This window comes from Montipora capricornis, chromosome 4 (assembly GCF_036669925.1).
Source record: "Montipora capricornis isolate CH-2021 chromosome 4, ASM3666992v2, whole genome shotgun sequence".
In the NCBI taxonomy this organism is placed as follows: Eukaryota; Metazoa; Cnidaria; class Anthozoa; order Scleractinia; family Acroporidae; genus Montipora; species Montipora capricornis.
The window spans coordinates 55,629,461-55,657,256 of record NC_090886.1 but is presented as its reverse complement, the minus strand read 5'-3'; the positions used below and the strand labels follow the sequence as shown (position 1 = coordinate 55,657,256).

Here is a 27,796-nt window from a genome sequence, read left to right as displayed (position 1 = left end):
TCCTTCGTTTCCAGTCGATTTTCTCACTTTCCGTGTTTCTATCGAGTTATAGAAACACTAGTGAAAGTTTGGGAGAACGAGAAATGCTGTGGGAACACGAGCCGCAGGCGAGTGTTTCCACAGCTTTTCCGAGTTGTTGCAAGGATAAGTTATGTCGTAAGATTGATATAATCCCTACATTACGCACGATTCTTGACTTGACGTACGAGATTTGATATTTCCAGTTTAGTGAATCATCAATTAAAACACCTAGGTATTTAATATGATCTTTCCTTTCTAATGAACAGTAGGATCTATCTCTATCTATTGCAAGTTGGATTTTAATTTCACCATTCCTCTTTTGCGGCGACTTTATGATCATAAAATTTGTTTTTTCTAATTAATTGATAATTTCAGTATGTCGCACCATTCCTTGACTTTAAAGGGGCTAGGTCACGCCATTTTAGGTAATTTTGTTTAATTTTGTTAATTATGAGCTCTAAACGTCAAATTGGCAAAGCAAGAGTCTTTCATTTGCAAAATCACGGCCACATAACAACTGAGAATGATTTTCCAGCTTCGTAAATGACATTTTGATATAGACTGATATAAATTTGAAAAAAGGTGGGCCGACGTTTTTCAAATTTACCCAAATTCAATCCATTTCAATCCTCTCCAGTTTTGTCCATCCATGTCCCTTCTTGGCTTAACTGTGTTTTGTTAGAGTTCTTCTATAGTTTTGAACAGTTATTTTGATATTTGAGTTAATTCTATGACCATTCGATCAGTGCTGAAATTGCCTAAAATTGCGTGACCTAGCCCCTTTAAGAAGTTCAGAATTCATTAATTGATTTAGGAAGTTGAAATTTTTTCCTGATGCAAAGAAAATGCATTAGGCAATCATTCATAAAACTTGCTTTAAATTTTTGAAAGAAAAGATGTCTTCAGTTTACGTGAATGCCTTGCAAATTATGGACGTAGTTTACAGCTCGGATACTAGAAACCTTTGAGGCCATATGGGTAGTGAGAGTTTGTTCTTGCATGAGCTCAGCAAGAAGTGCGAGACTGTTTTTTTAATCCGACGCAAACGAAAACATTCTTAGTAAATAAGACACTTGAAAAAAAGAGAACACTCAACACCCTTACATTGCAGAAGACAGAAGGACTGTGCTTTGAAATTTTTAATGAAAATTACAAACAAATAATTGCGTCAGATCACATACAGCTCTGAGCTGTATACGACATACTGGTATTTTGGCAAAAACGTCATGATGTGCATTTTGTTGTTTGGGGATAAGTATCATTATCCATTAATGGCTCAATAGCTGAATGCGCTATTGAGAAGTAATGTAAATTAATAATTTGAAGGGAAATAATACAGGTGATTGGCGGAAATGGGTCACATGACCAAGTTGTTTCAAAGTCGCGCCGAGGAAGCAAAGAATTACCAGCCGGCATGGCGTACACAACTCCTGGTGGAAAGAAAAGAGTTTGTTACTATTATGATGGTAAGGGTTAGATTTGTCTTTCACAATTTTTAGCCACCGGTAGATCAGTCACTGAAAACATATCTGGTGAAGTTTGAACGCTCATTTTACGTGTATGTTGTCTAATTTTGTTGGTGTTCTGAACAAAGGTGACATAGGAAACTACTACTATGGCCAGGGCCATCCGATGAAGCCGCATCGAATCCGAATGACCCATAACTTGCTTTTGAACTATGGTCTGTACAGGAAAATGGAGATCTATGTAAGTACACAACGTATAATCTTGCTTTCGAAAAAATGTCATTCTGGTACAGGAACGTGTATGTCGAACTTCTTGTCAGTCTTTTCATCTTTTCACGTTTTTCTCCTATAAGCGTCCACACAAAGCAAACTTGGATGAGATGACTAAATATCACTCAGATGATTACATCAAATTCCTAAAAACGATCAGACCTGATAATATGTCGGAATATACGAAGCAAATGCAAAGATGTGAGTACAACACTTTACAATACCAGTTAATACTTTCCCATGCATTCTCCCACTTTTCTTTCGCTGAACGAAGTTGACCTTTCCAAGGACTAACCGATCTCATCAGTTAACTGTGATTTAGGTGAGCGATGAGACCTTTTTCAAAGACATTTTAAATCCAAGGAATGTTTATTTTGTCACAAAAGTAATTCAAACTGTTAGACACCCCCTCCATGGCATGTTTGCTTCCCATATGTTTCTACGTGATTTTTCCTCTCGATCATATTCTTATTAGGCAAAATTAACAATGTTGTCTGCTAAAGGTTTTTTATTATTTTTGCTCAGGAAGTTAAAGTTAATTTTGGCTGCCATTTTTTTATTGTTATTGTCAGTTAATGTTGGAGAGGATTGCCCAGTGTTTGATGGCTTGTTTGAGTTTTGTCAGCTTTCAACTGGAGGCTCTATTGGTAAGTGCATATTATTATTTTCAATGAACACCCTGCAAGTCATAGTCTTTACTTCTTTTATCTCATCTTTTATTTTTACTTGCAGCGGGGGCGGTTAAACTCAATAAACAGCAAACAGATGTTGCCATCAACTGGGCAGGTGGCTTACATCATGCAAAGAAATCTGAAGCATCAGGATTCTGTTACGTTAATGACATTGTTCTGGCTATTCTTGAGTTGTTAAAGTAAGCAACACATTGCTGCGAATCCATTCTGATTCTCTCTGTTGATTTTCATTTTTGGAGCTTTAAAAAAAATAAGATCATGCAAAGCACCTTGACCAAGCAGTAGGGGTGCGATGGTTTTAGGTGTAAGTCTTGGCTCATAGGTGTTCTTGGTAGACCCCTTTTTGTATTTAGCGAAGCACTTGATCAAATAAGCATATACATGTAATTCTTTAGTAGCTGTCTAGCAGATTAGTTGATTGCATTTTAAATCTTTGCTTGTAACTTAGTCCCTTTATTGTGGAATTTGGAAAAGTACAAAGTATTACACATGTCTATCATGGATTAAAATGTCCCACATGTTTGTGATGTCTATGTCCTCATCCATTGTCCAGGTACCATCAGCGTGTGTTGTACATTGATATTGACATTCACCATGGTGATGGTGTAGAGGAAGCATTTTACACTACTGATCGTGTTATGACAGTATCATTCCATAAATATGGTGAATATTTCCCTGGAACAGGTGATCTTAGGGTGAGTATTGCATTCAACGCTACTTATAAAAGGTCTTACTTATGTTATTAGACTGCAACTGAATGTGCTACTCTTAAACTGACAGTCCATTTACAGATACACATAGTTACAGTCTGAGCAACTTTTTTTTCATCTGCATTTTAGTTTCCATATAATTTCACCCATAGATATATGCAGTAACGGATTTGATTCTGAAACTGAACATGTTATTCTGTTATGGCAAGAATTCTTAATGACAGTTTAATCTATGATTACAGGACATTGGAGCTGGAAAAGGAAAATATTATGCTGTAAATTTTCCTCTCAGAGATGGAATTGATGATGAATCCTATGAACAGATTTTCAATCCTGTAAGGATAAGTAGTCATCATGTTTTCTGTTCCTTATCAATTTGATTGATCCTTGTCAGAAATAAGAAAACATAGGATGTCTCTGTGGTCCCCTTTTGAGTCTCCCTTTCTAATCCTTTTGTTTTTAATGCAAAACTTCTTTTATAGCATTTCAAGACAAAGTATTCCAGAAGAGTTGTTGTTTTATAATAATATATTATTTTATATGCTACACCACAGTAATAATATTATGGTACAATACAATAATGCAATTCATACTTAATTGACCAATCCCCTTTAGGGGCTTTTCAAGGCCAACGAGACATAATCATGACAGAACAGAACACTCAACAACAACTGTTAAGAATCACAAGTGGCCGGAGGAAAGCTAGTTGGCTATTTACAAGTGCATGGATGGGGTAGTTTCTAAAGAAACTGTGGTGCTGCGTCGGTGGGGAAGTGGTATACGAAAATTTTGGTTTTATCAACGGAGTAAATTGGCCACCGTGCAGAGATTCTAAAAGCTGACATTTCGAGCGTTAGCTCTTCATCAGCCCTTCGTCATTGGCTCTGACGAAGTGCTAATGCTCGAAACATCAGCTTTTAGAATCTCTGTACGGTGGCCAATTTATATTGTCGACTCTGTCTATAAAACCAAAATTTTTGTATATTTACAAGTGCAACTGACAAGTTGAAGCATGGACTACCAGGAACAAATTCAATTCCCAGTGGTCAGAACGTGTCTTGAAACTAGGATCCGCGGATCTCAAGGCAAGCGCCCTAACCACTGGGCCACTCTGCTGCTTGTGCACCATAGGAAGTGGTCTTCATGTCAGAATACTAGGGTTTCAGTGCATGTTTTTATTTTGCTTTTTGCTGTTAGGTTGTTTCCAAAGTGATGGAGGTATACAAACCAAATGCTGTCGTCCTTCAGTGTGGTGCTGACTCTTTGGCCGGTGACAGACTTGGATGTTTCAATCTTTCCCTCAAAGGTAATTGTTTTTCTTTCAAATAATTCCCCTGCATAATTATCACGAGAGGCCTCAAACAATATGTATTAACACATATCTTCTGATATTTATACAGGTCATGCCCAATGTGTTAATTTTGTAAAGAAGTTCAACCTTCCCCTTCTTGTTCTTGGAGGAGGTGGATATACAATAAGAAATGTGGCAAGATGCTGGACATTCGAGACAGCTGTAGCCTTGGACTCAGACATTGCAAATGGTAAAGACAGTATTGTAAATTTAAAAATTTACCTCTCCTGCTATTTCCCAAACAATATTTAGTGGAGAAACTGGTCCTTTTTGGAAGGATTTTCATTGTGCATCATTGAATGCATGATGTGTGTGTTGAAAACAGCAATTTGTGACATGAGGAAGAAAAGAACAGAACTTCCCCAAACAAAGAGAAGCTTACACTTGAATAAGAAATTTGGTAACTGAAGCCAAAATAATTTTTAACAGGCAAGTACAAAAGTTGGACCGCTCACCTTGGATCGACATAAAAAATATGATTTAAGGTGATTCCCTAGTATTGCACTGCGCATCCTGCTCTGCACACACCGGTAACACAACGTAGGCCACATTTGTATTCAGGCATGGCTAAGAGGCTTTATGATCAAATTTCACAGCTCTGTTCTGTTTTCTTTGTCTTACAAGTCTCAAGGGATATTTCTAAACAAAACAATGTTTAAATTTAACCATAAAGACTCGTTGCCATGTGTGAATATTGATATAATTATGGAACATGACCAAAAACATTTCAAAATGGCGACATTTTGTGCGGAAAAGCTCACTAGAAAGATGAATGGCTGTTTTCAGAGCACAGCATTAAAGAGCAAAGCAAGAAACGGTTAAGACTCTCTCAAAACAAAAAGTCGAGTGATAGCATTGATGATGCTAAAGTGTCATTTCAGTCCGATAGTGAAAGTGAAACTATCGGGGAGACGTGTTGTCAAGGGGTTGATCTTGGTTTGCTTTCTGTTTTCTCCTAAACAAGGTTGGTGACCTATCTTTTTTTGGCATAATTTTATTCTCCTACTCCTCCTCTTTGTGTTGTAAAAATAATTTTAAAAACTTACGTCAGAAAAAAAAAGTTACAGGGGAAAAAGTATTCGTAGCCATCACTCGTGGACACAAAATTGTCTCCTCAAGATCACACACCCGAGGAATATTTGTAGTCAGTGCCTTTTCAAGATGTGTACCTGTGCCTTAAATCAACATTAAATTACTCCTTTTGAACAAAACAACACACCTGATTTGTTATTTCAAGAATTACGTCAAAGCTGTGCTTGCTTTTCCTGCAAAACGTAGCGTGGACCGATGGAACAAACTTGTCCTTGATGGATGAAGTTGCAATGATTAAATGAGTAACTTGAGCAAGTAATATCTCTCAAACGAGCTTGGTGACCTATTTTTTTTCTTGCACATTTCGAGTTACCATAATGTAGGAAACAATTGAGAAAAGTTTAAAGAAAAGCGTACGACAACTTCTATTACAAAGGGCGCTGTCCTTTTGTCAGAACTGGCCGGCCAAACCCGTCATTTTGCAAAGAAAATGCAACAATTTGATGGAACACTTGCACGATAATCCCTCACGTTCTTTTGGAAAAGTATATATCATCCTCGAGGTTTGTTAATTTGAAGGCGTTGTAGAGTTGTTCCTCCCAAATGCCCTTTCTGGCCGGTCAGTTCTGTCAAATGGAAAGCACCCTAAGAAATCACCTTAAGGCCTCCAGAAATCATCCTTGCCCTAATCTTTAAGCTAACCTTGGTTAAATCAGTGCAAATGCTGAATAGTTTTGGCTTACAAAACTGTCTTTCACGTGATCAGAGGTGAGCGATCTTAGTTGATCTGGTCCTACTTTTGCACCTGCCCAATTTTAACAGCAACAATAACAGATACTATTGATTTGGTTTCTTTCTCTGTGTCAGTTGTATGCATTAGAATCAACTAACGGCACCATGTTTTTTTTTGTACTTGATTTTTATTTTTGCAGAACTCCCTTATAATGACTACTTTGAGTACTTTGGCCCGGACTTCAAACTGCATATCAGTCCATCGAACATGGCAAACCAGAACACTAATGATTACCTGGAAAAGATCAAGTAAGAAAAAAAAGTTGTTTTTTCCATTGTTACAGATAAGAAAGCCTGACAAAGTTCCCTTCCACCTGATCAACCTGATTGACCCACTTCTAAATAAACATTGACTCTAAACATTGTCAGAAAGGCTGGTCTTTTCTCAAATGTGTAATGTTTTTCTAAAGAGTGAATTGACAGGCTGAGTATCACTGTGTAGCACTGTGTTATTAGTTATTTATGACTTGATTTCCCTGTTTTACAGACAAAGATTGTTTGAAAACCTTCGTATGTTGCCCCATGCACCTGGAGTTCAGATGCACCGTAAGTGCATGTAGATACCTATATACTAGTGCCTTTGTTCATCGTCATTTCTAGCCTTTTATGACTTGCTGTGTTTGTTAGTTTGTTTTTAGGAATGTTCCTTGTTTGGTATGAATTTCTCACACTATTAATCTTGAAACCAATATTCCATTCTTTCCACGGATGATTTTTTGGTCATTTGTCAATATGCAAGTCAATAGTGTTGTAATTTTATTTTTAAAAAACTTCTGTGATAAAAATGATCAATGTTCAGAGAAAAAAGATACCAATGCACATGAATTAATTATTTTTCAATGAGCAATATATCTTTCATGTATAATTAATACTAATTACATTGTTGTATTGATTCTCTAAGATTGTAAAAATGTGTGTGAGACATGTGACCCAGTTCAGATTCTTACATGGTAAGTCTTGCATGTTGTTTTCTAATTGTTATCAGCTATCCCTGATGATGCACCTGTAGTAGAAGAAAGTGACAATGAAGATGAAGACATGCCTATGGGATCTGAGAAGAGAATTTCAAGTAAGCCCATTGATAATTCTGTAAACTCAGTCATGGGTGAAATTATCTAGTGTTAGCCACTGAGAACAAAACTTCTGATCTAAGTGTTGCTCTTGGAGATAAAAGGGCTGAGCCTCATTTTTACAGGAAAAGAACATTAGATACTTTTCGGCTTTTTTTATTACACTGAGACTACTGTACATGTACATGTATTGCTACCATTGGCTGACTGATGCTTTACATTGTAGTGCGGGCGTCAGATAAGCATATTTCTAATCCAGAAGAATTCTCAGACTCGGAAGATGAAGGAGATAATAGAAGAGATATACACATAGCAAAGGAAGGAAACAAGCGTAAGAGACGAAAAGGAGCAGCCACTCCAGTGGAGAAGATGGTAGCAAATGGAGTGGAAAATTATGAGGACACTAAATCTTCAATCCTATCAAATGATATGTCATCTTTGAAAGGCAGCACATCCCCTGTCGAGGAAAAAGAAAAACCGAAAATCTCAAACGAAACTTCCAAGGAGGGCTCACCACAGACTGTGGCCATTAGCACAGCCGAGAGTTCAACAGATCAACCCCCTGAACAGGAAGCCAACAGGAATAGGTAATGCACCATGTGACACTATCCATAGGTTTTGAGGGTAAGTGTCCTGTGGATCTATCCTTGGGCTGTCAAGTTGATATTCCTGTGGCTCTTTGTGGGGACAACAAGTGTGCTACCTGTGTGTCTATCCACAGGCTCATACTATCCACATGCAAATTAGTCATTGGGTAGAATGTGTTGGCACTGTCTTGAAATTCTCCTCATTAAAAGCCTAGTAGCTCGAACCTCCTTCATTGGGATGGTGACCCCATTAGACTGTCAGAACAGTGGCAGAAAAAAATCACAATTAACTATCGTTTTGAATGGAACTTTCATGAGACTGAATTATTTGTTTTCTTTAGTCCGGAGTCAGCAGAGGCTGTAGCATCAGGGAAAGCTGAAAAAGAAGAACTTATGGAAGTTCAAGACTCCGAGACACCTACTAACTTTGATGGGTAAGTATCAGTGGGGAGGTTCAACAATATGCATTGTATTTGTTTCCTGGAAAAGACAACTAATAGATTATAACGACAATTGTTTCCTTTCTTGTTTATGTCAGTGACCCGTCATCAAACACAGACACGCCTGGCATTACAGGTGTGCCACATTTGGTTTTGTTTTTTTCTGTTCTGTAAAATAATGTTAAATGTTTTTTTTTTTTTGGAGGGGCAAGCTACAAATTTTAAAGCAAAAACTGTTCCTTTGGCGTGACAAGTTAACTGAGTGTTTTCAGTACTATTTTAATAGCCATCTCCCAACTTTTCTTGTTGCAGTTAAAAGTAATTCACCCAGGCCAACAGAGGAAGAAAAGAAAGAAAAAGTTCCTCAGTCAAACGAAAGTGCAGCAGAACCAGAGAAAGACATTGAAACCAAGATGGAACACTGATGAAACACCTCCACTCATACTTTTCTTTGTATAGATCCGCCCAGTTGTTTTTAATTCAGCTTAACTTGCTACAGAACGTGCTATTGCCTGTGTATGTAAAGTATTTTGAAATTTATAAAGACAATAAAATCTTAAGTTATATAGATAACGAGAAACACATACACCACAACCAAACATTCTAGAATATTTCGTACATCTACTTACGGTTTCTTTTTCTCTGATTGTTGCTTGCTTCTTATAAAATTTGGAATCGACTGGGCCGGTAAGCTTTAACTTAACACTTTGAAAAACTGGCAATTTGGTTGGCAGTTTTCTTTTACAAATCACAGGGTACTGTTTTTTTACTGAAAACATCGTAAACCTTTGACAAGGCTAACTTTAATCCTTAACATTGTTTGGACCAAAGTGTTAGAACTATTTCTACAACTGCAAAACTACAACATCACCACGTCACTCCAACAACAAAACTAGAATTAAGTTTTCTCTCCTCTCTCTTACTTTCTCTCTCTTCGAACAAGACCTGGCCATTGTGTGTCCCTTTTAAGGTTCAGACATGTATATACATATTTAATAATCCTAGCGGTTCGCCGGGAAAGACAATACAGGATGGTAAAAAAGAGGGATGACGGGTAAACAGTACAAATAAACATTAATATAGCAGTACATTCAACTACAGTACTTAGAAAATAAATTTTACATCGCTGCACAATATTGCGTAATGATTGGTAAGGAATTCTCTTTAGAAGGCAGGGATAGTCTCAGCGTTTACAGCCGATATTGGGAGACTATTTCGTTATGGGATAATACCAGGAAAGAAGGAAGACATATATGCATTAGTATGAGCAAGGATGTGTCTAAACTGGAACGGACGATTAGTGCGAGTGACACCATAGGATAAGTTGACAGATGATGGGAATGTTAGGTGGGTGAGATTGTGTATGGCTTGGAACATTATAGTTGCAGCTTTAAGGTGACGACGAACTTCAAGGATGTCCCGACTGAGCGACTGCCGCATAGAAGTGACACTAGAAAAACTTGAGTAATCAGAATAAACAAACCTTGTAGCTCGTCGCTGATCGGATGCTAGACAGTTTTATGAGCAATTTTTCGGACTCTGTGCAGCCGACTCGTATTACACAGGTCTAAGAAGAGAATTGTATTCTTGGGGCTCCTCACTTGGGTTTAAATATTAATATCTTTCCGAGATATTTCTACTTAGTTGGACCTAAGACTGAGCCTTGATGGACCCCCGAGCTGATGAATTAACGATTATCGTCAATTCGTAATTTGCTCTGCACTTACCATTAATTTAGAAGACTGAAAGCTTGATATGGATTATGGGAAATGGTCATATATTTTTTAAAAGAAAACCCAGGTGTATGGATTAGGACTCGAACCTGGGAACCTAACCACTTGACCGCCACACCGCTAGCTTTAAAGACTACTTGATAACGCTGTATTATCATTCGGCAACAAACAATATTAATTAAACACTACAAAAGGTCGGTTTCTAAACTTCTCGACGAAATTAAAGATTTTAAAATCAAAGCTTAGGCCTAATTACTCTTCAGCAGCGATATTCTATTGGAGAATAAAATGTTTTTTTGATAGTGTGGTGTCTTGATCTTCAGTGGTGAAGAGGAAAGAAGCGGTTCCTACAAAGTAGAAACTTCCGGATTCCGGCGGGTCTAAAACACAAGTCACATTCCACAGGTCACTCGTTGCAGGTCATTGTTTTACCTTCTTGAAAGTAACCCAAAACCCTCAATTTGGCTAACCCTAGGCCTAAAAACCAACATTAGGCCTAGGATTATCCAAATTTAGGGTTTGGCTACTTTCCAAAACGTAAAACAATGACCTGCAGCGAGTGACCTGAGTGGAATGTGACCTGTGTTTTAGACCCGCTGTCCGGACTCAAAACCAATCCACTGACGTAATTTTTTATTTCCTTATTTTCTCTGCTATACCATAAGTCCTGGGATACAGTGTCCTAAATTAACGATAATAGTAAATTCAAAGCAAATTACGAATTAACGATAATCGGGAATTTAGAGAAGAGCTCATGTTGGACTGTCATTGATCCAGGATAACTTCGCACCAGAAACCTCTACACACTGAATTCGATTCAATAGGAAGTTCTCACTCACACAAAAAACATTTGTCAGGACACCATAACATGATAGTTGAGCTTTATAAGGAGGCGTTGGTGGGGCACTGAGTCGAAAGCTTTGGAGAAATCAATTAGAAGGACTTCTGCATGTCCTGATTCGTTTATCCAGGAAGGAATGAACCAGTCATCGAGAACAGATATAAGTTGAGACCGTGCAGATGAGGGGTTAGAATATTTTGGGATTTAAGGTGGATAGCTAGACAAGTGGCTGCACAAAATGTTTCCTTCAAGGTCGTATGTGTAAAATAAGTAGAACTGGCTTACCATTCTTGACATTTGGGAAGCCTGCGCCGAAAGTTCACTAGACGAGCTCACAGTACACATGCCCAGGGGTTTTCAAAGTCAATAATGCGTAGGTACGTTATGTATCTCCTATTATATTGTATTTAAATTGAATTATGCATGTACTTTCTATCTTTCTACAATACAGTGACTATTTATATTATTTAACAAATAAACTACATTCCCATCATAACAGTAACTGATTCTATGGTAGCCTCCCACACGGACTCTCTCAGGAATTTTTTAGCTTTCAAAAATGTCCAAATTGTATCGATAGGTGCTGGAATTCGTCCACAGAAAGGCCAGAGAGACAACACTTCACTCGTCAACCGCCATATTTACAACAGAGCATTTTAGGCGTCCCAGTCAGCATGAAACCATCTTTCACCTCTGTCTCGAGAAGAACAGACACGCGCTGTTCTTACCGTAGGTTTATGCCTGTAGAATCTGTTCAACTGAAATGCCAATTCCTTGTAAAAACCAGCATTTCAATTTTTTGCTAGGCTTGGTATTGGAGATTTGGTTTATCAACGGAGTTGATAATGTAAATTGACCACCGTACAGAGATTCTTCCCTTAGAAGGATTGTTCCGTTATCCCTTCGTCAGAGCGATTCGCTCTGACGAAGGGCTAACGCTCGAAACGTCAGCTTTTAGAATCTCTGTACGGTGGTCAATTTACATTATCAACTCCGTTGATAAACCAAATTTTTGTATACTACTTCCCCACCGACGCAGCACCACAGTTTCTTTAGAAACTACCCCTTCATTCATTGGTATCGGAGAGCCAGAACATTAACGCATAAGCGGACGGAATGTTTGCACAAGAGAGACAAACGCAGTACCTCCAGACATCCGGCGCTGGAGCGTCGTACCAAACGAGTCATCCCGGGATTTCGGCCCGTGCGATCGCTTTTGGACGCAGTTGACCCTTCGCTGCTTTCTGCTACCGACCTCGCCTCCCGGTACAGCATTGAGGGAGAGATATGTAGGCCCCTAAACCATATGAGACAAATCCCACGCCTACTCACAGCTCCAGACCGCCCTTGTCAATTTAGTGTAAGAATTCGTTGGCTTAACTATTCAAGGAAAAATTCATTTTATCTATCATATGGTAAGCACTGAAGTCGCAGATTACAACATCATTAGATTTCAAGCCGTTTACTTTTACACATGACGTCTGTCAGAAAGGTACGATTTAAACCAATTGACAGTTTCAACACTGAGTTCCACCATATAATCCAATCTTATCCAACAAAACTTTGTGGTTAGCCAAATCAAAGGCCCTTTTTAAATCAAGAAACAGTGTTATCTTTGTCCATAATAAAAAGCAGATTATCAGTGATCTTTATGAGGGCCGTCTCCGTGAAATGATTTGGGCGGAAACCGGACTGCTCTCGGTAAATTAAGTTGTTTTCTTGAAAAATGCAAGGAGAGACTTTGCAAAATGACGTTCGATAATCTTTGACAGAATTGGAAGAATCGAAAGTGGTCTATATTTGTGTCATCGCACGGTTCCTTTATGAATCGGAATTACGTCTGCAATCTACCAGCTTGAAGGAGAAACACTATTTGCGATCGAAAGATTAATAAGTTTGTACAAAGGATAGAACCGGTGTGATGAACATACTTTCAGGATGTGCGGGCTGATGGTCTTCACTGGAACGTGAGCATCGAGTACTTGAGGAAAGACGTTATTGAAATAGCAAGCTTGTTGTTTACATCAAAGCCAGTAAATAATGGGAGCAAGAAATTCGAATACGAGGCTAAAGTCGGTTATAGATAGATCCGGATCGTAGCTTTTGTAACTGCGTACTGAAATGTACTGTGGAGACAGCTTGGGAGATTTTAGCTTTAGCTCAACAAAAACAGGGAGATGGTCACTGATTGGATTGTTGATAGTCCCGCATCTGCGGAGAGATGAGGCATCAGCGACTGCAATAATAAATAATAATAATAATAATAATAATAATAATAATAATACAGACAGAGTGCTTCGCATGGATGTCTAAGTGGAGATCAGCCCCCACTTATACAGTGGCTGGAATGCAAGAACTTTACTAAAATGCTTCCAACTAAGATTTACCATCATAAGAAGACCGACATATCAGGTACGAGCCAGTGTGGCACCCAGTCCTCCGAATTACGTCACCAGTTTGCGTTACCCTCTCCAGTTTGCGCTAAGGCCTGCGGCTTTGTAGTAAGGCCCTCGAGACACAAGTACTAAGTATCTTAGCCGTCACAATGCTGCTTTGCAGATATTATTTTTCGAGTTGCTGATGGATGTGGAATTAGTTGATTCTGTGCCACCGTGGTTGTCGCCAGCGCAGCCTGAGGCTCTATACGAGAACTCAAGAGCAAAGGCGTATTGGGACGTGCCATTATACACTGAGAGTACAGAAGTAAGAGCGAACAGGATCGATGCGCGTATAGTCGACTAGGAGTGAAAAAGAGTAATGCTGTTGGAAATGAGCTGCACTTGGATCTCAAATAGAGAGGCGAAGGACGCTGAAAAGACGTTGAAGTACGCACCGCTACGTCACGAGATCAAGATGCAGATGCCAGGATATAAAGTGGAACAGCACAACATTGTAATAGACGTGTTGGGAGGGTGCTCAACGAGTGTACAGGAAAGTCTCAGTCAGATCTCTGGTTGGTCAGGGCAGAAGTGCCTCGGTACTTTACAGAATGCAGAAAGCGGTGGTGTCTAGTACACCGGCTGAACATTGCTAGGAGTTTCAAGATAATGTCAGCATGAAGTTCAGATTCAAGTCTAGTAATAGGTTTAAGCTTTCTGGTTTAAGATAGTTTTAGGATTCGCCTTTAAAGAAATAATCCAAGAAACATTTTGGAGATATCACTAATGGCTAATGGTTGATGTTGCTGTGCCGGAAGATCGGAATATTGTGACGACTGAGGCTTGGGAGATTGAGCGATACCAGGAGTTAGCTTTCGAAATAGGAGGGATACACCAGGTAAAAGTTGTAGTGGTATCATTGGTTATAGGGGCCCTTGGAACAGTCTCGAAAGACTTGCGAAGTGGCAGGAGTACCTAGTATACCGGACATTACTGGCAGCGCCCAGATGACGGCCTTGTTGGGAACATCACACATCCTCAGAAAGGTGCTGCGTCTCTGAGCTACGGGAAGGAGCTGAGACGTGGCATAGAACTATCAGCAAGAATTGAAAGCTGGAGAGAATCTAATAATAATAACAATAACAATAATAATAATAATAATAATAATAATAATAATAATAATAATAATAATAATAATAATGATTATAAAGAATTTATATAGCGCCTAAATCCATTTAGCCCAAAGGCGCTGATTACAATAATTGTTACCTATGAAAATTAAAATCTAACAAAAAAAGGAATATTTGTATATATATCATAATTGTCGTTAATTTGTAAAGTAAAAAGAAATGTTTTGAGTGTTTTCTTAAAAAGCTCCAAACTGTTAATTGATCTCAGTATGTCTAGCGGTAAACCATTCGAGAGTCTAGGTGCTACAGCACAAAATGCTCTTTCGCCATATCGTATAGTATTGGTACAAGGAATTACTAATAAATTCTCAGAACTAGGACGCAATGTTCGTGTAGGCTTGTACTGATTGATGAGGTCAGATAGATAAGATGGTGCCAGACAGGGAGCCAGTGAAGGTCATGTAGAATTGGCGTGATATGATCATGTTTCTTTGACCTACTAACTAGACGTGCAGCTACATTTTGCACTGATTGGAGACGCTTAATTAGGTATTTAGGGAGAACAGTTAAGAGAGAGTTACAGTAGTCCAGTTTGTTTGTAATGAAGGCATGGATCAGAATTTCAAATGATGATTTGTCCAGGTAAGTGCAAATCCTCCAGATATTCCTCCAGTTCCCGAATGATATGAATCTCAAAGGTGAAGGTGTCATCAAACACAACACCAATGATTACGACGTGAAGGAGTTGGAGTTATACCCTCTTCGCGCACCATAATATTGGAAATGTCAGGACGTGGTGAAATGACTTGTGTGGAAAACTAAAAGTTCAGACTTATCATTGTTCAATTTCAAATAGTTACGATAAAAAATCGAAAAGGAGTATCTGGTGGACGATTAAGTATAATAATGTTCAAACATGCGTCAGCAGACTTAGCCAAAACGTTTAAATATTCAAACGTCGAAAAAGATGTAATATTGTTGGATTTGATTTTTGATAGACGTTCCTGAACAATAGACCAACACCGCCGCCGCGTCCAGGCTGTCTAGGATGATGGACAAAATTGTATCCTGTAGGGCAGAGGTCGTTTACTTTTACGTTATCGACATCTCTGGGCTTGAGCCAAGTTTCAGTTGGTGCTAAAAAATCAAAGTCATTATCATCAGTGCAGTCCTTGATTAGTAAAGCCTTATTGCAGATTGAACGTGAATTAAATAAGGCAAAATCACCGTGCTTGACTAAGTGACTCAGTGGTAATCATTGTTCATTGTCAGGGCTTGAATGTAGACTGGTTTCAATGTGTCTTCAAAGAAACTTAGTGGTGTGTCATTAGGACGACATGCTACACAGAGCGGCACAATTGCCTTGGACTTTTTGACCTGAACACTTAACCAGAGTTGATGAAAACTGCGATCGGAAATGGAAGAAAAATCCTTCAGAACCTTCGACACCACCCCTTCCTTTATATACACGATCTAATCGAAATGGTATGTACTAAAATCAGGAACACCGGAACACTCCGGAACACCCTGGAAGTAACCCGAAACCCTCAATTTGGCTAACCCTAGGCCTAGCTAGGCCTTAAGTTGGTTTTTAGGCCTAGGGTTAGCCAAATTGAGGGTTTTGGGTTACTTCCAGGGCGTTCCGGTGTTCTGGGGTGTTCCGGTGTTCCTTTTTTGGGGGTGACGTCAACGGGTTTTCAATGAATTAGCGAATTGCTTTGGTCTTGCATTACTTCACTCATTGATTGGTTCAAAGTTCTTGCGCCACTTTTTCAACCAATCAGAAGTGAAACCAAAATCAATCGTGGTTCGCGTGTGCACATTTTCCCGCGCTTTGTGTCGGCACGTGTAATTACTTCGAGTTTTTATTGGTTTACTGGATTGTTTCCGGCCTTTTTTATTGGCCGAAGTAATTACTTTGCTTTTGGTTTTACGACACTCATATGCATTTGAAAACCGCGCTATCTTCTATGAATTAAGGTATCGGTAAAGGAAAATGAGGTGTCCGCGGAAAAATAAAATTGTCGCGCCGTTATTTTTTGTATAGGGTCAAACTATGTATCATATTAAAGCTAATAGATTGATTTGAATTAAAGTTTTAGTTTTTTGGTATTTAATATTGCCTTTTAGTTTTGAAGCCTCAAACTCAGAACGACCGAGTCTGCTGCAGAAGCTCCTGCCCCTTTGCTTTATTGCGCAAACAACCGCACTTTGTTGCATCTTAGTCACAGATGAATGCACTCCAATACCTATAGGCAGCCCAAGCTCGCGTCACTTCAGACAGCCGTTGAGAATTTAAACGCGTTATAAGACTTTGTATGGGAAATCAAATACCGTCGATTATAAAGCCTAAAAAATGCTCAATTTAACTTTCATTCAATAAAGTGAATAAAAATGACTCACCTCTGGTGTATTCTTGTGCCTTTTGGAGCTTATTACACCGTTTCGGGAATTCTGTGTTTTCAGTGTTTTCAATGTTCTAAGACGAAGTCAAGGCTGCACACTACGATTCCGACCGTTGTCAGCTCAGAGGCGGCTTCTCGTAACCACATGGAGCTGTTATGAGAAGCCGCTGTGGGGATGGGGTAAGTGTTGTAATGACTGTACCTCATCGGGTGGAGTTACTTTGACCTCGGACCCAAGCTCCGTGTCTTCACGGGTCATCAGTTGCAATTAAATTCATCAGCTATCGTGGAAATCGAAGCAGAAAATGCTCATTTCCAGCCAAGTGCGTGGGGTTTTTTGACGATGAAACATTCACGGAGGTTCGCAAATGATGTGGCTTTAGCCTTGCGTGAAAAAATCTTGGCTGGGATGGATTTTCGAGTCGCAAACCGCCTCTGAGCTGACAACGGTCGGAATCGTAGTGTGCAGCCTTGACTTCGTCTTAGAACATTGAAAACACTGAAAACACAGAATTCCCGAAACGGTGTAATAAGCTCCAAAAGGCACAAGAATACACCAGAGGTGAGTCATTTTTATTCACTTTATTGAATGAAAGTTAAATTGAGCATTTTTTAGGCTTTATAATCGACGGTATTTGATTTCCCATACAAAGTCTTATAACGCGTTTAAATTCTCAACGGCTGTCTGTAGTGACGCGAGCTTGGGCTGCCTATGGTTATAAGACTTCGTATGGGAAATAAAATACCGTCGATTATGAAGCCTAAAAAATGCTCAATTTAACGTGCATTCAATAAAATGAATCAAAATGACTCACCTCTGGTGTATTCTTGTGCCTTTTGGAGCTTATTTTACCGTTTCGGGAAGTCCGTGTTTTCAATTGAAAAGAAGTATATGGAACTTTTCAATGCAGACAGAATTGTAGTGGAGATGGATATGATTGTGGGTTTGTTTGAGGGACAATGTCCAGAAATTGGTTGTAAGGGTGTGAGAAAGGTGCTCAGCAAGAAAGTGGAAGCTGGCGTGCTGTTAATAACTCATACATGTAGTGAGGGCCACAGAGCTGTGTGGAGCTCTTCATCAGTCTTAGCTGTAAAACGTGGACAAAAAAGTTATGTAACCTCTGTTTTGTTAGCTTCCTCTGTTCTTGTATCAGGGAACAACTTTGAAAACGTCTCTCTATTAGCAAAATAATGGACGATATTTTATTTCCCATTCAAAGTCTTATAACGCGTTTAAATTCTCAACAGGCTGTCTGTAGTGACGCGAGCTTGGGCTGCCTATGCAATACCGTGTGAGAAATTTTTGAAATGTAGAAATATCACGCATCGAAGTCGAAATTCTTATCTCATAATTAGTTCGGGCAGAAAAAGCGTCATAAAATCAATCTTCCAAGACAAACGAAAAATTCCTCACACGGTATTTGGGTTAGTGCTATTAGAACTGAAAATTTGAAGGCGATATCTTTAAATTCCGTCGGGACAGGAGGTCCGAGAAGTTGTAATTTTGGCGTCAAAATAAAGCCACGATCTGCTGAATAACTCCCACTTGGAAGACAACTATGCTGTGCCAACCAGCGTCTGGGCACGTGCCAAGGTCACAGATCGCGCGTGAAGGCTATCAAGTGACATCGGATCCTTTCAAATGTGATTGACATAATACTTCAAACATTTTTCTCGCGCAGATTATGGCGGGGAACAAAGTATTCTTTGTTAAAATCGCCTTTATTTTTACACCTGCAACGTAATGGTGTTTTTTTTCGTTTTTCCGAGTCTAAATGCTCGATATCATCTTAACAACAAAGAGTAAACAAAACTAGACCCTCCGTGAGGGTACACTGGGTTGCCTGTGGTACGTGCAGCCCCGGAGGTGGGGGGGGGGTGGGGGGGGGGGCTCAAGCTTTTTGTGACTCCTAAAGGAGACCAATCTGGGCGTGACTTAAGCAAATTTTGACCTTGGCGGCTTAAAATATTGGCGCTTTGCCCGAAACACCCTAAGCGAGACCAAAATCCAAAATTTACACCCCTAAGCGAGACGACGAGCATCCCCGTCTGTTTCATATGGGAGTACCCCCCCCCCCCCCGGGCTTGCAAAAACTAACCAAAAGGTAATTAACAGGTCCTCACACGTTCGTACGACGAAACAGATCCTTTTCTGAGGTTAAAAACCTGGCTACTGGCCTAACTCTTCTTCCTACTTTCCCAACCGCGAGAAAACCGCGGTAAATCAGCCATCGCCAAAAAATGTTTTTTTTTTCTCAAAAAATATTTAAGTTAGGGGGAAAAAATACATCATTTTAAAGCTAAGAAAATAAGCTTTCCAACAGCATATAACTTATTTACAGAAAACTGAAACATTTTATAAAAGCGAAAGTTGAACGAAAAAATTTAAGAAAAATAACAGTAAAATATGTTTTCTAGGCAAAATTTGGTCATTTTAGCGTTGATTACGAATTTTTGGATGCAAAACTAATATTTTCTGCAATTTATCTGCCTTCTTGGACATAAATTCGACCGAAAACTGATAAGGCACGAATATTTTTAGATTTTTAGGAATAATAGATAACGTGGTTCAATGCGTAATGTGATAATGCGATAAAAGTGTCAAATTTGCGACCCATTGCTAACGGCAACGGAAGCGATCGCATTACGAATAATTAACCTCTGTTGCCAAAAACCACTCAAATAACCGGTCAGTGTAAAACGCAGACTGCAGACTGCAGACCAGGGATAAAATGCAGACTGAGGGTAAAATGCAGACTGCAGACTGTGGGTTAGTAAAATAATAATGAAAAAAGAGTTATAAGAGTGTTAGTAGCCGTTTGTACTTTCACACTGAAACCCCAACACAGCTCCCATCGCTTTGGTTGCCCCACCGCATGTTTTATCGAACTCTGTAAGAATTGAAGCTGTTTGAATCCTTGTTGTTGTTTGAAAAAGGACAGTTTCGTTAAGTGAGTTGCTTTTAGGCAAAGAAGTCACCACCCCGTAATTCATATGCCCAAGATACCGGGTTTTTGTAAGTTTCTTTTTCTGTCAAGTGTGATAAAGTTTGACAATGAAATGAGCGAAGTCAAAACAAAGATCACAATCGCCCAACTCTTGTTTATGCAAAGTCAAAATTTACTCTCCAAGACGTGTACGACGTGATTTATCACCAGGTAATTCCATCATTTTGGAAATAGCAGCTACTTTATTATTCATCTGCGTCACAAGTTTTCACTGATTTTGGGGCTCATTTTGTTGAAACTCAAGCACGCTTCCAACAGGCCTGTGAACCCTTCCTGCTTACAGAGCAATACTAAAAAACTTCTCCCATATCACATTTCAACCTTAAGCTCGAAAATTCAATACACAACATGATATTATAATTCACAAAGGCAGAAAATACCACAGAATCCTTTTCCAGCGAAAATTTTATTGAAACAAACAACATATTTGCTCTTAGAGGCGAAAACCTCTTCCTATTTGATTGCGTGCGTGAAGACAAGAAACTCAATTGTGTCAAATTACCATGTACTTCAGGTAAATACTGCTCACTTTGATTTCGTCTCGACGGGCGATAGATTGTTGTCGAAGTCCAGTACTCGTCGCTTTTGAGATTCATGCCTAGTTTATCCAACTGACTTTCCATTATTGAGCTCCATAAGGGTATATTTTGTTTCAGGATCCACTAAAACGCCATTCGCGTTGCATGACTTTCGACGCCATTGCAGGCTAAGTTAATGATTCTACTGTGTCCACAAGAGAAATCTACGCAGTTCCACTACCCTCTCGATCCTAAGAAAATACGCGCAGAAGGCTCTATACACAAAGACACTACTTACCAGGGGAGTGACAGGCAAGACTTTTACCGACACGGAAAAAAAAAAAAAAAAAAAAACGAAAAAAAAAAAAAAAAATAAAACAAACAAACTAAACGTAGACCTCGACTGGGTTTGCCTTATAAGGCAACCCAGTAAAGAGTACTGCCACTGTAGCATCTATAAATAAATGTGTCATTAATCGTTAAGGCTAGCAGTGGGTAATTTTACACAATCTCTGCAATGTGCATATTTATGGCGCGCCTTTCCAGTCAATATTCAAACAGCTTTATTTTGTAATTCATGTATTAAATTTCTGTGCAGTATTTTTACTTCCTTTCTATATGTTTCTTATTTTGCTTTGATATATTTTATATCTCTTCCCATTATTTGAAATATAAGTGTTGAGCACATTTTTTTTGTTCCCTTTAATTTATATTCGTTCTACATGTGTATTTACACGTGTGCTGTATTTTTTCATTCTAATTAAGTATGCAACACGTGATAGCATTACCGGGATTCACGTGAGTCATTTTCCGCCATTTCGGTTGTGCGGCCGCGGATGCCTTGCAGGGGTTTTGGGTCAATTAAGACTAGTTTTTCAGTGAAAAACGTTGCGGCTCGGCTGAATTCAACGAGGTCAGTCTCCCAGTGTCAGGCTATAAACAAAAAATTTGAAAGAATATTACAGACAACCACGATTAAGATTTGTCACCGCTGGGTTGTATGTATTGACAAATGGTAGGGTTTTCTCGCTAGTTTTTTTGGCTTCAGAGTAACGTTAAACCAACCACATGGAAACGTTTCACCGAGGGCGTTTTTGCACTATGGGACGGAGATAAACAGGAAATTAACCTGTTCATTCCACAAGCTAGCAACTTCAACGTAACGATAAAGTTAACTGCTTAAATTTCAGAAAGGAAGACCACTTTCCTAGACCGATAACTGTACAAAGGAGAACGATTCCATATAAGGAATCTATTCACCATATCAAAACATATCACCAGCCGCGCCGACTGAAACCTTTCAATACACTGATTGAGGCATTTTACCTCTTGTCACCCGCCCGGTGTCAAGAATGGTCTTATCAACGGACAGGCTTGTTGGTTTCGCCGAAAAAACTCTTCAAAAACAATATTTGAGGAGGCACTATCTCGGTCTTGAAGGGCGAGGCTACCCTACGCATCTTATCGAGAGAACACCATCTGAGATCAATTTTTTAGGAAGGCAGTCAGCACTTAAACAAAAAGCCAAAACTAGTCAGTACGTACAACCTAGCAGGGTCAAATCTTAAAACAATACTGAAAAATAAAAGTTTCACAATTATCTGAAACAACAAACCCACAGAAGGGAGACCGTGCAGATCTGTCACATTCTTTCAAATTTTTGTTTATAGCCTGACAGAGGGAAATTGACCTTGTTGAATTCAGCCGAGCCGCAACGTACTTTATTGAAAAACTAGTCTTGAATGACTCAAAACCTGCAAGGCATCCGCGGCCGCACGACATGCGGCCAAAATGGCGGAAAATGACCCACGTGAATCACAGTAATGCGATCACGTGTTGCATACTTAATTAGAATGAAAACAAAAATACACAACGAATATAAAATAAAGAGAACAAAAAAAAAAACCAAATGTTATATTTAAATTAATGGGAAGAGATATAAAGCATATCAAAGCATAATAAGACATCAAAACACTCTTTTATTGGAGTTTAAAAAGCAATAAACACTGATATTGCCCCTGGAATCAAATGGCAATTAAACAGTTGAAGTCGATTTAAACTATTGTTATTGCGCATACGTTTTGCGCATCTCCAGATACTCGGATTTCCTATCGGTTGCGCATATTTTTGCGCCGTTTGAAACGATTCGGAGGAAGCAGAAGTTAACAAGTGCTTGCTATCCAAAAAGAAAATTGGGGGTAGCCATGCATTTTTCAGAGATAATTAAGTTCTAATTTGGAAAGGAACGCCATACATTGCTTTGTATTTTAAAGCTTTTTACTAATATTGTTGATTAATTATCTTTGAAAAATGCATGGTTACCCCCCATTTTCTCTTTGAATTTTAATAACACTTGTTGAGATCTGCTTTTCCCGCATATCCATACAACCGCGCAAAAATACCTTTGAATTAGTTGGCAGGAAGGAAAAGTTCGGCTCGTTAAGAACGGTACGTTATGTAATAATTATTAATACATTAGCGAGACCTTCGCAATGTTGAGAAGAATGACGAGGATGCATCCAAGCCAGTCGCTCGTCATTTTAATCTCCCTAACCACTCCGAAAAACCCATGGCTATCTGCGGCCTTTCCTTACATCGACAATTGTAAGTGCGACAGAAAGCCGCAGGAATCTGGAACAAAAATTCCTTAATCCTCACGGTATTAACGAACTTTTCCTTGGGTGCTTTCCATTTTGCCAAACCGACCGCTCAGAGATAAGTGGGAATACCGAAGGAAAATGGAACGACATCGATTAAACCGGGCCAACCAATAGGAATGGATCTTGCCACTTTTTATTCCTTTTCCGAATTCCCTAATTAGGGCAAAGAACCGTTTTGACAAAAACGGAACGGCGAATTTCGGTCGGAATATTCCAATCGAAATAAGTGGACCAACTCCAGAGGCGATCCCGATTATTCCGGTCGGAAGAAACCGAAACGGACCTTTCCATTTGATTTCCGACCGAAATTGCCGGAATCTTTGGCATAATGGCAAGCACCCGGAATGGATGTTACGTAACCAAAATTTAACATATTTTAGTTGCATAACAACTTTGTTAAGATAAAGAAAATTAGCTCTTTGAAGTCAAATCAGCCTGGTTTAGCTTTTTAAGTGAGCGAGGGGGCCTTCCGTCTGCTTATTGCTTCTCTTCTTTCTCCGATATTCACGTTGGTTCAGTTCTCTTGAAGCTATATTTCACGTTTGCCGGAAATGAACGGTCACGCGTTGGATTCTTCACACGTGAGCTACCTCGTGTTTTAAACCGTGACACGTATTCTTGTCAACTATCGATCACTAACACTTTGTGACAGAACAAAGCACTTTTACTTCGACTTGTTACAGAAGAGAGGTGTCTTACCTTTTCGGGATGGCAGAGACTATGAGTACCGAAGAGAGCTCAAGAAGTAGTAATACGCACAACTTGGTAAACTCCCTCATAGAGCAAGGCGAGTTGTATGCAAGGACCGGCAGATTAGATTTGTCGTTTCGGTCCTTCTCTGATGCGTTTCGGATAGGAACAGTTCCTAAAGAGTGTATTTCTTCGTTGGTGGAAGCATGTTTAGAGTTTCAAAGAACAAAACTCAGCAAAGAGAGAAGTGAAGAGCCTTCTGGAGCAAGCAATTTTAGTGAAAACGATGTAAGCTTATTCACCTGTGGGTTATGTAACTCTGTGTTCATGAAGCCGGTTACTCTCCCTTGTGGTCATACATTTTGTGAAGTTTGTTTGTCAGAGCAAAAGTCTTTTAATGGTTTTGCTGAGTGCTGTAAATGCGGTATTGCTGTGGCTGAGAATACGATGTTTACTGTCAATGTGCTTGTCATGAATGTTGTTCAGAAATGGCTGCGAAATGAATACCGGAAGCAAGAGAAGAAACTTGAGGGAATGAACTTTCTCATTAGGAATGACTTAAAATCAGCAATCCATTGTTTCTCCGGGGTCCTGTCTACATCTGCTAACGATTTCCATTGCCTTTGTTGGCGATCTGATGCGTTCCTACGAATGAGGCAATTAGATTTGGCTCTCCGAGACATCGAACAGGCCTGCAAACTACGGCCTCGCTCAGCTAGATCTTTTTACCGAAAGGCAGTTATTCTGTCTAATTTCGCCCAACAAGAAGGAATTCTTTCAACTAGACACGAGGCAAGTGTTATAGCTTTACTTCGCTGTTATACGCTGGTTCCCAACAGCCAGCGTTACCGCCAAGAGTTTACAGAAAGCTTACATCAGCTGTTGCGTCCAAAATTCACAAACGTAAACAGAACTATGTCAGTTTTGAAGCAAACTCACTGTGGAGAAAGCGACTACCCACATCAATCAGTTTTGCAGCAGTTAAATCTACTTCGCGATAAAACACAAGTCGATGCCGCAGCGCCGAAAGGTATTTCCAGTGCGAGAATGGGTAAGAATGAATCTAAAACTATAACCTCTCCCGCATCTTACGAAGTTGAATTACGTCGGAATAAGTCAAGTAGGGGAACAGAAGATATGGTAACAAACGTATCTTCGTCCAGCGAAGGGAAAGTCGAGAACGACATCTTCCATTTAACAGAAGTTGAGGATTTTGAATGTAAACTTTGTTACAATCTACTATTCCAACCAGTTACAACAATATGTGGCCACACATTTTGCCGGGAATGTCTGGAAAGGTCTCTGGATCATCGAGACGACTGTCCCTGCTGTAGAACGAAATTGGATCTGTATTTGTCGGGAAAACTCAAAATGGAGGTGACCCACGTTTTGCAACTGGTGTTAACCAAACATTTCCCTTGTGATTACAGCGAAAGGTTGAAGAAATTTGAGGAAAAAATGAAAGCACTTTCTGGGTAAGAACAGGAAACGATTTTTTTGTTACGTAACAAGGGAAGAGCATTCGTCTGTTAGACAAAGTCGCTAGAGAGATGAGAGGAGGTGGAAAGTTTTAGTTGTTGTTTCATCTAGTACGTCGCCCATGAGAAGTTTAACCTCTCCTCCCCAATAGGGGCATTTAGGATTCATTAACTGTATTTAAGTCAGTGGTGGATTATTACATAATTAGTCGGGTACACACGTGAAAGTTGTAGGTTCTAATGGCGTGCATGTGTACACAATACTGTCGTTTTCATCAAAGCGTGGACACGTTGTGGAGAAAACATGCTCTAATTAACTGCAAATGTGACAACAATCATTAAAAGTTTGGGGGATGTTCATGTAAGTTTTCCTAGAATGGCAGCAAGACTGGATATCAAAGACTTCTTGACCCTGATCTGATAAAGTATGCGTCAAATACTTTCAGTGAAACTGTTGTGCCCAAAAGTTTGCTTATATTAATTTAACAGCTGCCAAACTCAAACTTACAAAAACATGTTTTCCCTTCATTTGTCCACGCTTTGATGAAAACAATGGTAATTAGCTCTCTGACATCTTAGCAGCAGTTTATTGAAGGTGTTTGGGACATTTTCACATAGTAAACAATGGATTTCATTATTCACCAGGAAGGGGTCTGAATGTGGTCAACATCACATATCAGGGCTTGAAATTGCGACCAATACAGTCGCATTTGCGACTGATTTTTTTCCCTTAGGAACTAAAATATCTGGAGAAGTCACAAATTACTTGTTTTCATCTTCGCTTTTAGAAGTTTTCTTTATCAATTCCAAGGAATACACACCAACTTGCATTGCTTTGTTTGGATGCTAAGTGTATAAATATTATTGTCTTATCTTTCAATGGCAAGCTTATAATGAGAAGAAATCTTTGCCAGTCAACTGTATAGTTTTCTAGCTATAGTTTGCTTGATTAGTGGTCTTATGGAAATTGTTCCAATGGTAGTGTTTTTCTTTTCAACAGTTTAGGACAAGAACAGAAACCACAAGTGCCCATTTTTGTGTGTACCATGGCTTTTCCGAAAGTCCCTTGTCCTCTGCATATTTTCGAGCCGCGTTACCGTTTAATGTTACGACGATGTACTGAGTCAGGATCAAAGCAATTTGGCATGTGTGTAGGGAGTGAGGATTCATCCAAGGGTTTTGCCGATTATGGTACAATGCTCAATATACAAACAGTGAATTTCCTTCCTGACGGGCGCTCCATTGTGCACACAGTAGGTGGAAGACGATTCCATGTCCTTTCAAGGGGTGTGATAGATGGCTACCACACAGCAACAGTTGAGTGGGTGGAAGATGAGCGAGTGGATGACGAAGAAGAGCTCAAGCAGCTGATTGAGCTCAATAGGATTGGACATCTAACACTGCAGAGCTGGTTCAGTAAAATGAGTGTACAGCAACGTCAGTGCATCACAGATGCTATTGGACCTGTACCATCCTTTGACGAAAACCTTCATTTGTTAGACAATGGCCCTGACTGGGTATGGTGGATTCTTGCTGCACTTCCACTTAAGGATGAAGCTAAGTTGATCATATTGGGAATGAAGTCAATGAGGGAACGTTTCCAGAGTGTAATTAGATTCTTACAGTTAATGCTATCTTGGCAAAATACAGTAGGCGGCGAACTCTCTCCATCCTCTTGATGATGGGGAGTTAAGCTACAATAGCTATAGATTAACTGAAATACCAGCAATATCAGCATTTTGGCTGTTGAAAGAACTGACTTGATTAAACCAGTTTAGTTTGATAACCTTTTTGTGTGTACAATTCAAATTCAGCCTCTAGTTTTCGTATTAGTGACAGGTTATTTTAGCTTTTACTCTTTACTATCCCTAATGACAAAGTTGTCATAATGGAAATTAATAGTAAGTTATGTAAATATGGATACAAAATAAACATTGTCCAGGAGGTTCACTACTGGTAACAACGTGTTGCCAGAGATGATTGAGCTTCTGATGCAACAAGTAGTAATGTATCCTTAATGACCATTTTGAGTGTGATTTTTTTTATGCTTAGGTTTCCAAGTTCCTTAGCCCTAACTACTTGTTATTGTTACTAGTTATCAACAGGTACTGTTAGTGTGCAGAAACTTTGTGTTAAAAGTGATGTTTACTGTTAAAGTGCATCCTTGTCTAATTAACTTTGATATTAATAGATCAATGCTGGAATTTGCTTAAATCCCCTACTTTCTGGGAATATTTAAAATTTTCTTGATATTTTTTGTGTTCAGAAGTGATGTCTTTGATATTTTTAAGTTCTCAGAGTATTAATATTATTTTGTCCTGTCTTGTGAAAGGAAAGGCACCCAAAATGTGTCATAAATATGGAAGTGAAAGTTTCACAAAACAGTTCACAGGTCATTTGAATGCAAAGACAGAAGACTGGACAATAGTAATTATTATGAAAAGAGGAAGAAGTCCACCATTATTTGTCAAATTATTATTTTAAAGTTAGAGTGCTCATCACATCATTAAGTGTAACAGAGACT

At 39.2% G+C, this 27,796-nt stretch overlaps 2 protein-coding genes across 2 annotated transcripts in view; both read left to right on the top strand.

Annotated features, from left to right (window-relative positions):
• Positions 1–1,388: 1,388 nt before the first annotated feature.
• Positions 1,389–9,000, top strand: LOC138047586 (histone deacetylase 1-like). Its single transcript, XM_068894502.1, has 16 exons — positions 1,389–1,487; positions 1,616–1,728; positions 1,841–1,958; positions 2,330–2,404; positions 2,490–2,628; positions 3,003–3,144; positions 3,402–3,494; positions 4,357–4,465; positions 4,560–4,700; positions 6,475–6,583; positions 6,822–6,880; positions 7,320–7,403; positions 7,631–7,991; positions 8,333–8,425; positions 8,530–8,567; positions 8,744–9,000. Exons 1-16 carry the CDS (start codon positions 1,436–1,438, stop codon positions 8,854–8,856), a joined length of 1,839 nt encoding a protein of 612 aa, XP_068750603.1. The 5' UTR covers positions 1,389–1,435; the 3' UTR covers positions 8,857–9,000.
• Positions 9,001–23,723: 14,723 nt separating this feature from the next.
• Positions 23,724–27,796, top strand: part of LOC138047560 (LON peptidase N-terminal domain and RING finger protein 1-like) — a 4,466-nt gene continuing 393 nt past the window's right edge. Inside the window, exons 1-2 of the mRNA XM_068894462.1 lie at positions 23,724–25,269; positions 26,273–27,796. The exon at positions 26,273–27,796 is cut by the window's right edge and continues 393 nt beyond it. Of these exons, the coding sequence (XP_068750563.1) occupies positions 23,813–25,269; positions 26,273–26,951 (2,136 nt within the window). The 5' untranslated portion in view covers positions 23,724–23,812 and the 3' untranslated portion in view covers positions 26,952–27,796. The remainder of the gene's footprint in view (positions 25,270–26,272) is intronic.

Coding starts and splice junctions, on each gene's coding strand:
- LOC138047586 (XM_068894502.1), top strand. CDS start 1,436: ATGGCGTACACAACTCCTGGTGGAAAGAAAAGAGTTTGTTACTATTAT. Junction 1,729..1,840: donor ACAGGAAAATGGAGATCTAT/GTAAGTACACAA, acceptor TTCTCCTATAAG/CGTCCACACAAAGCAAACTT. Junction 8,568..8,743: donor AGACACGCCTGGCATTACAG/GTGTGCCACATT, acceptor TTCTTGTTGCAG/TTAAAAGTAATTCACCCAGG.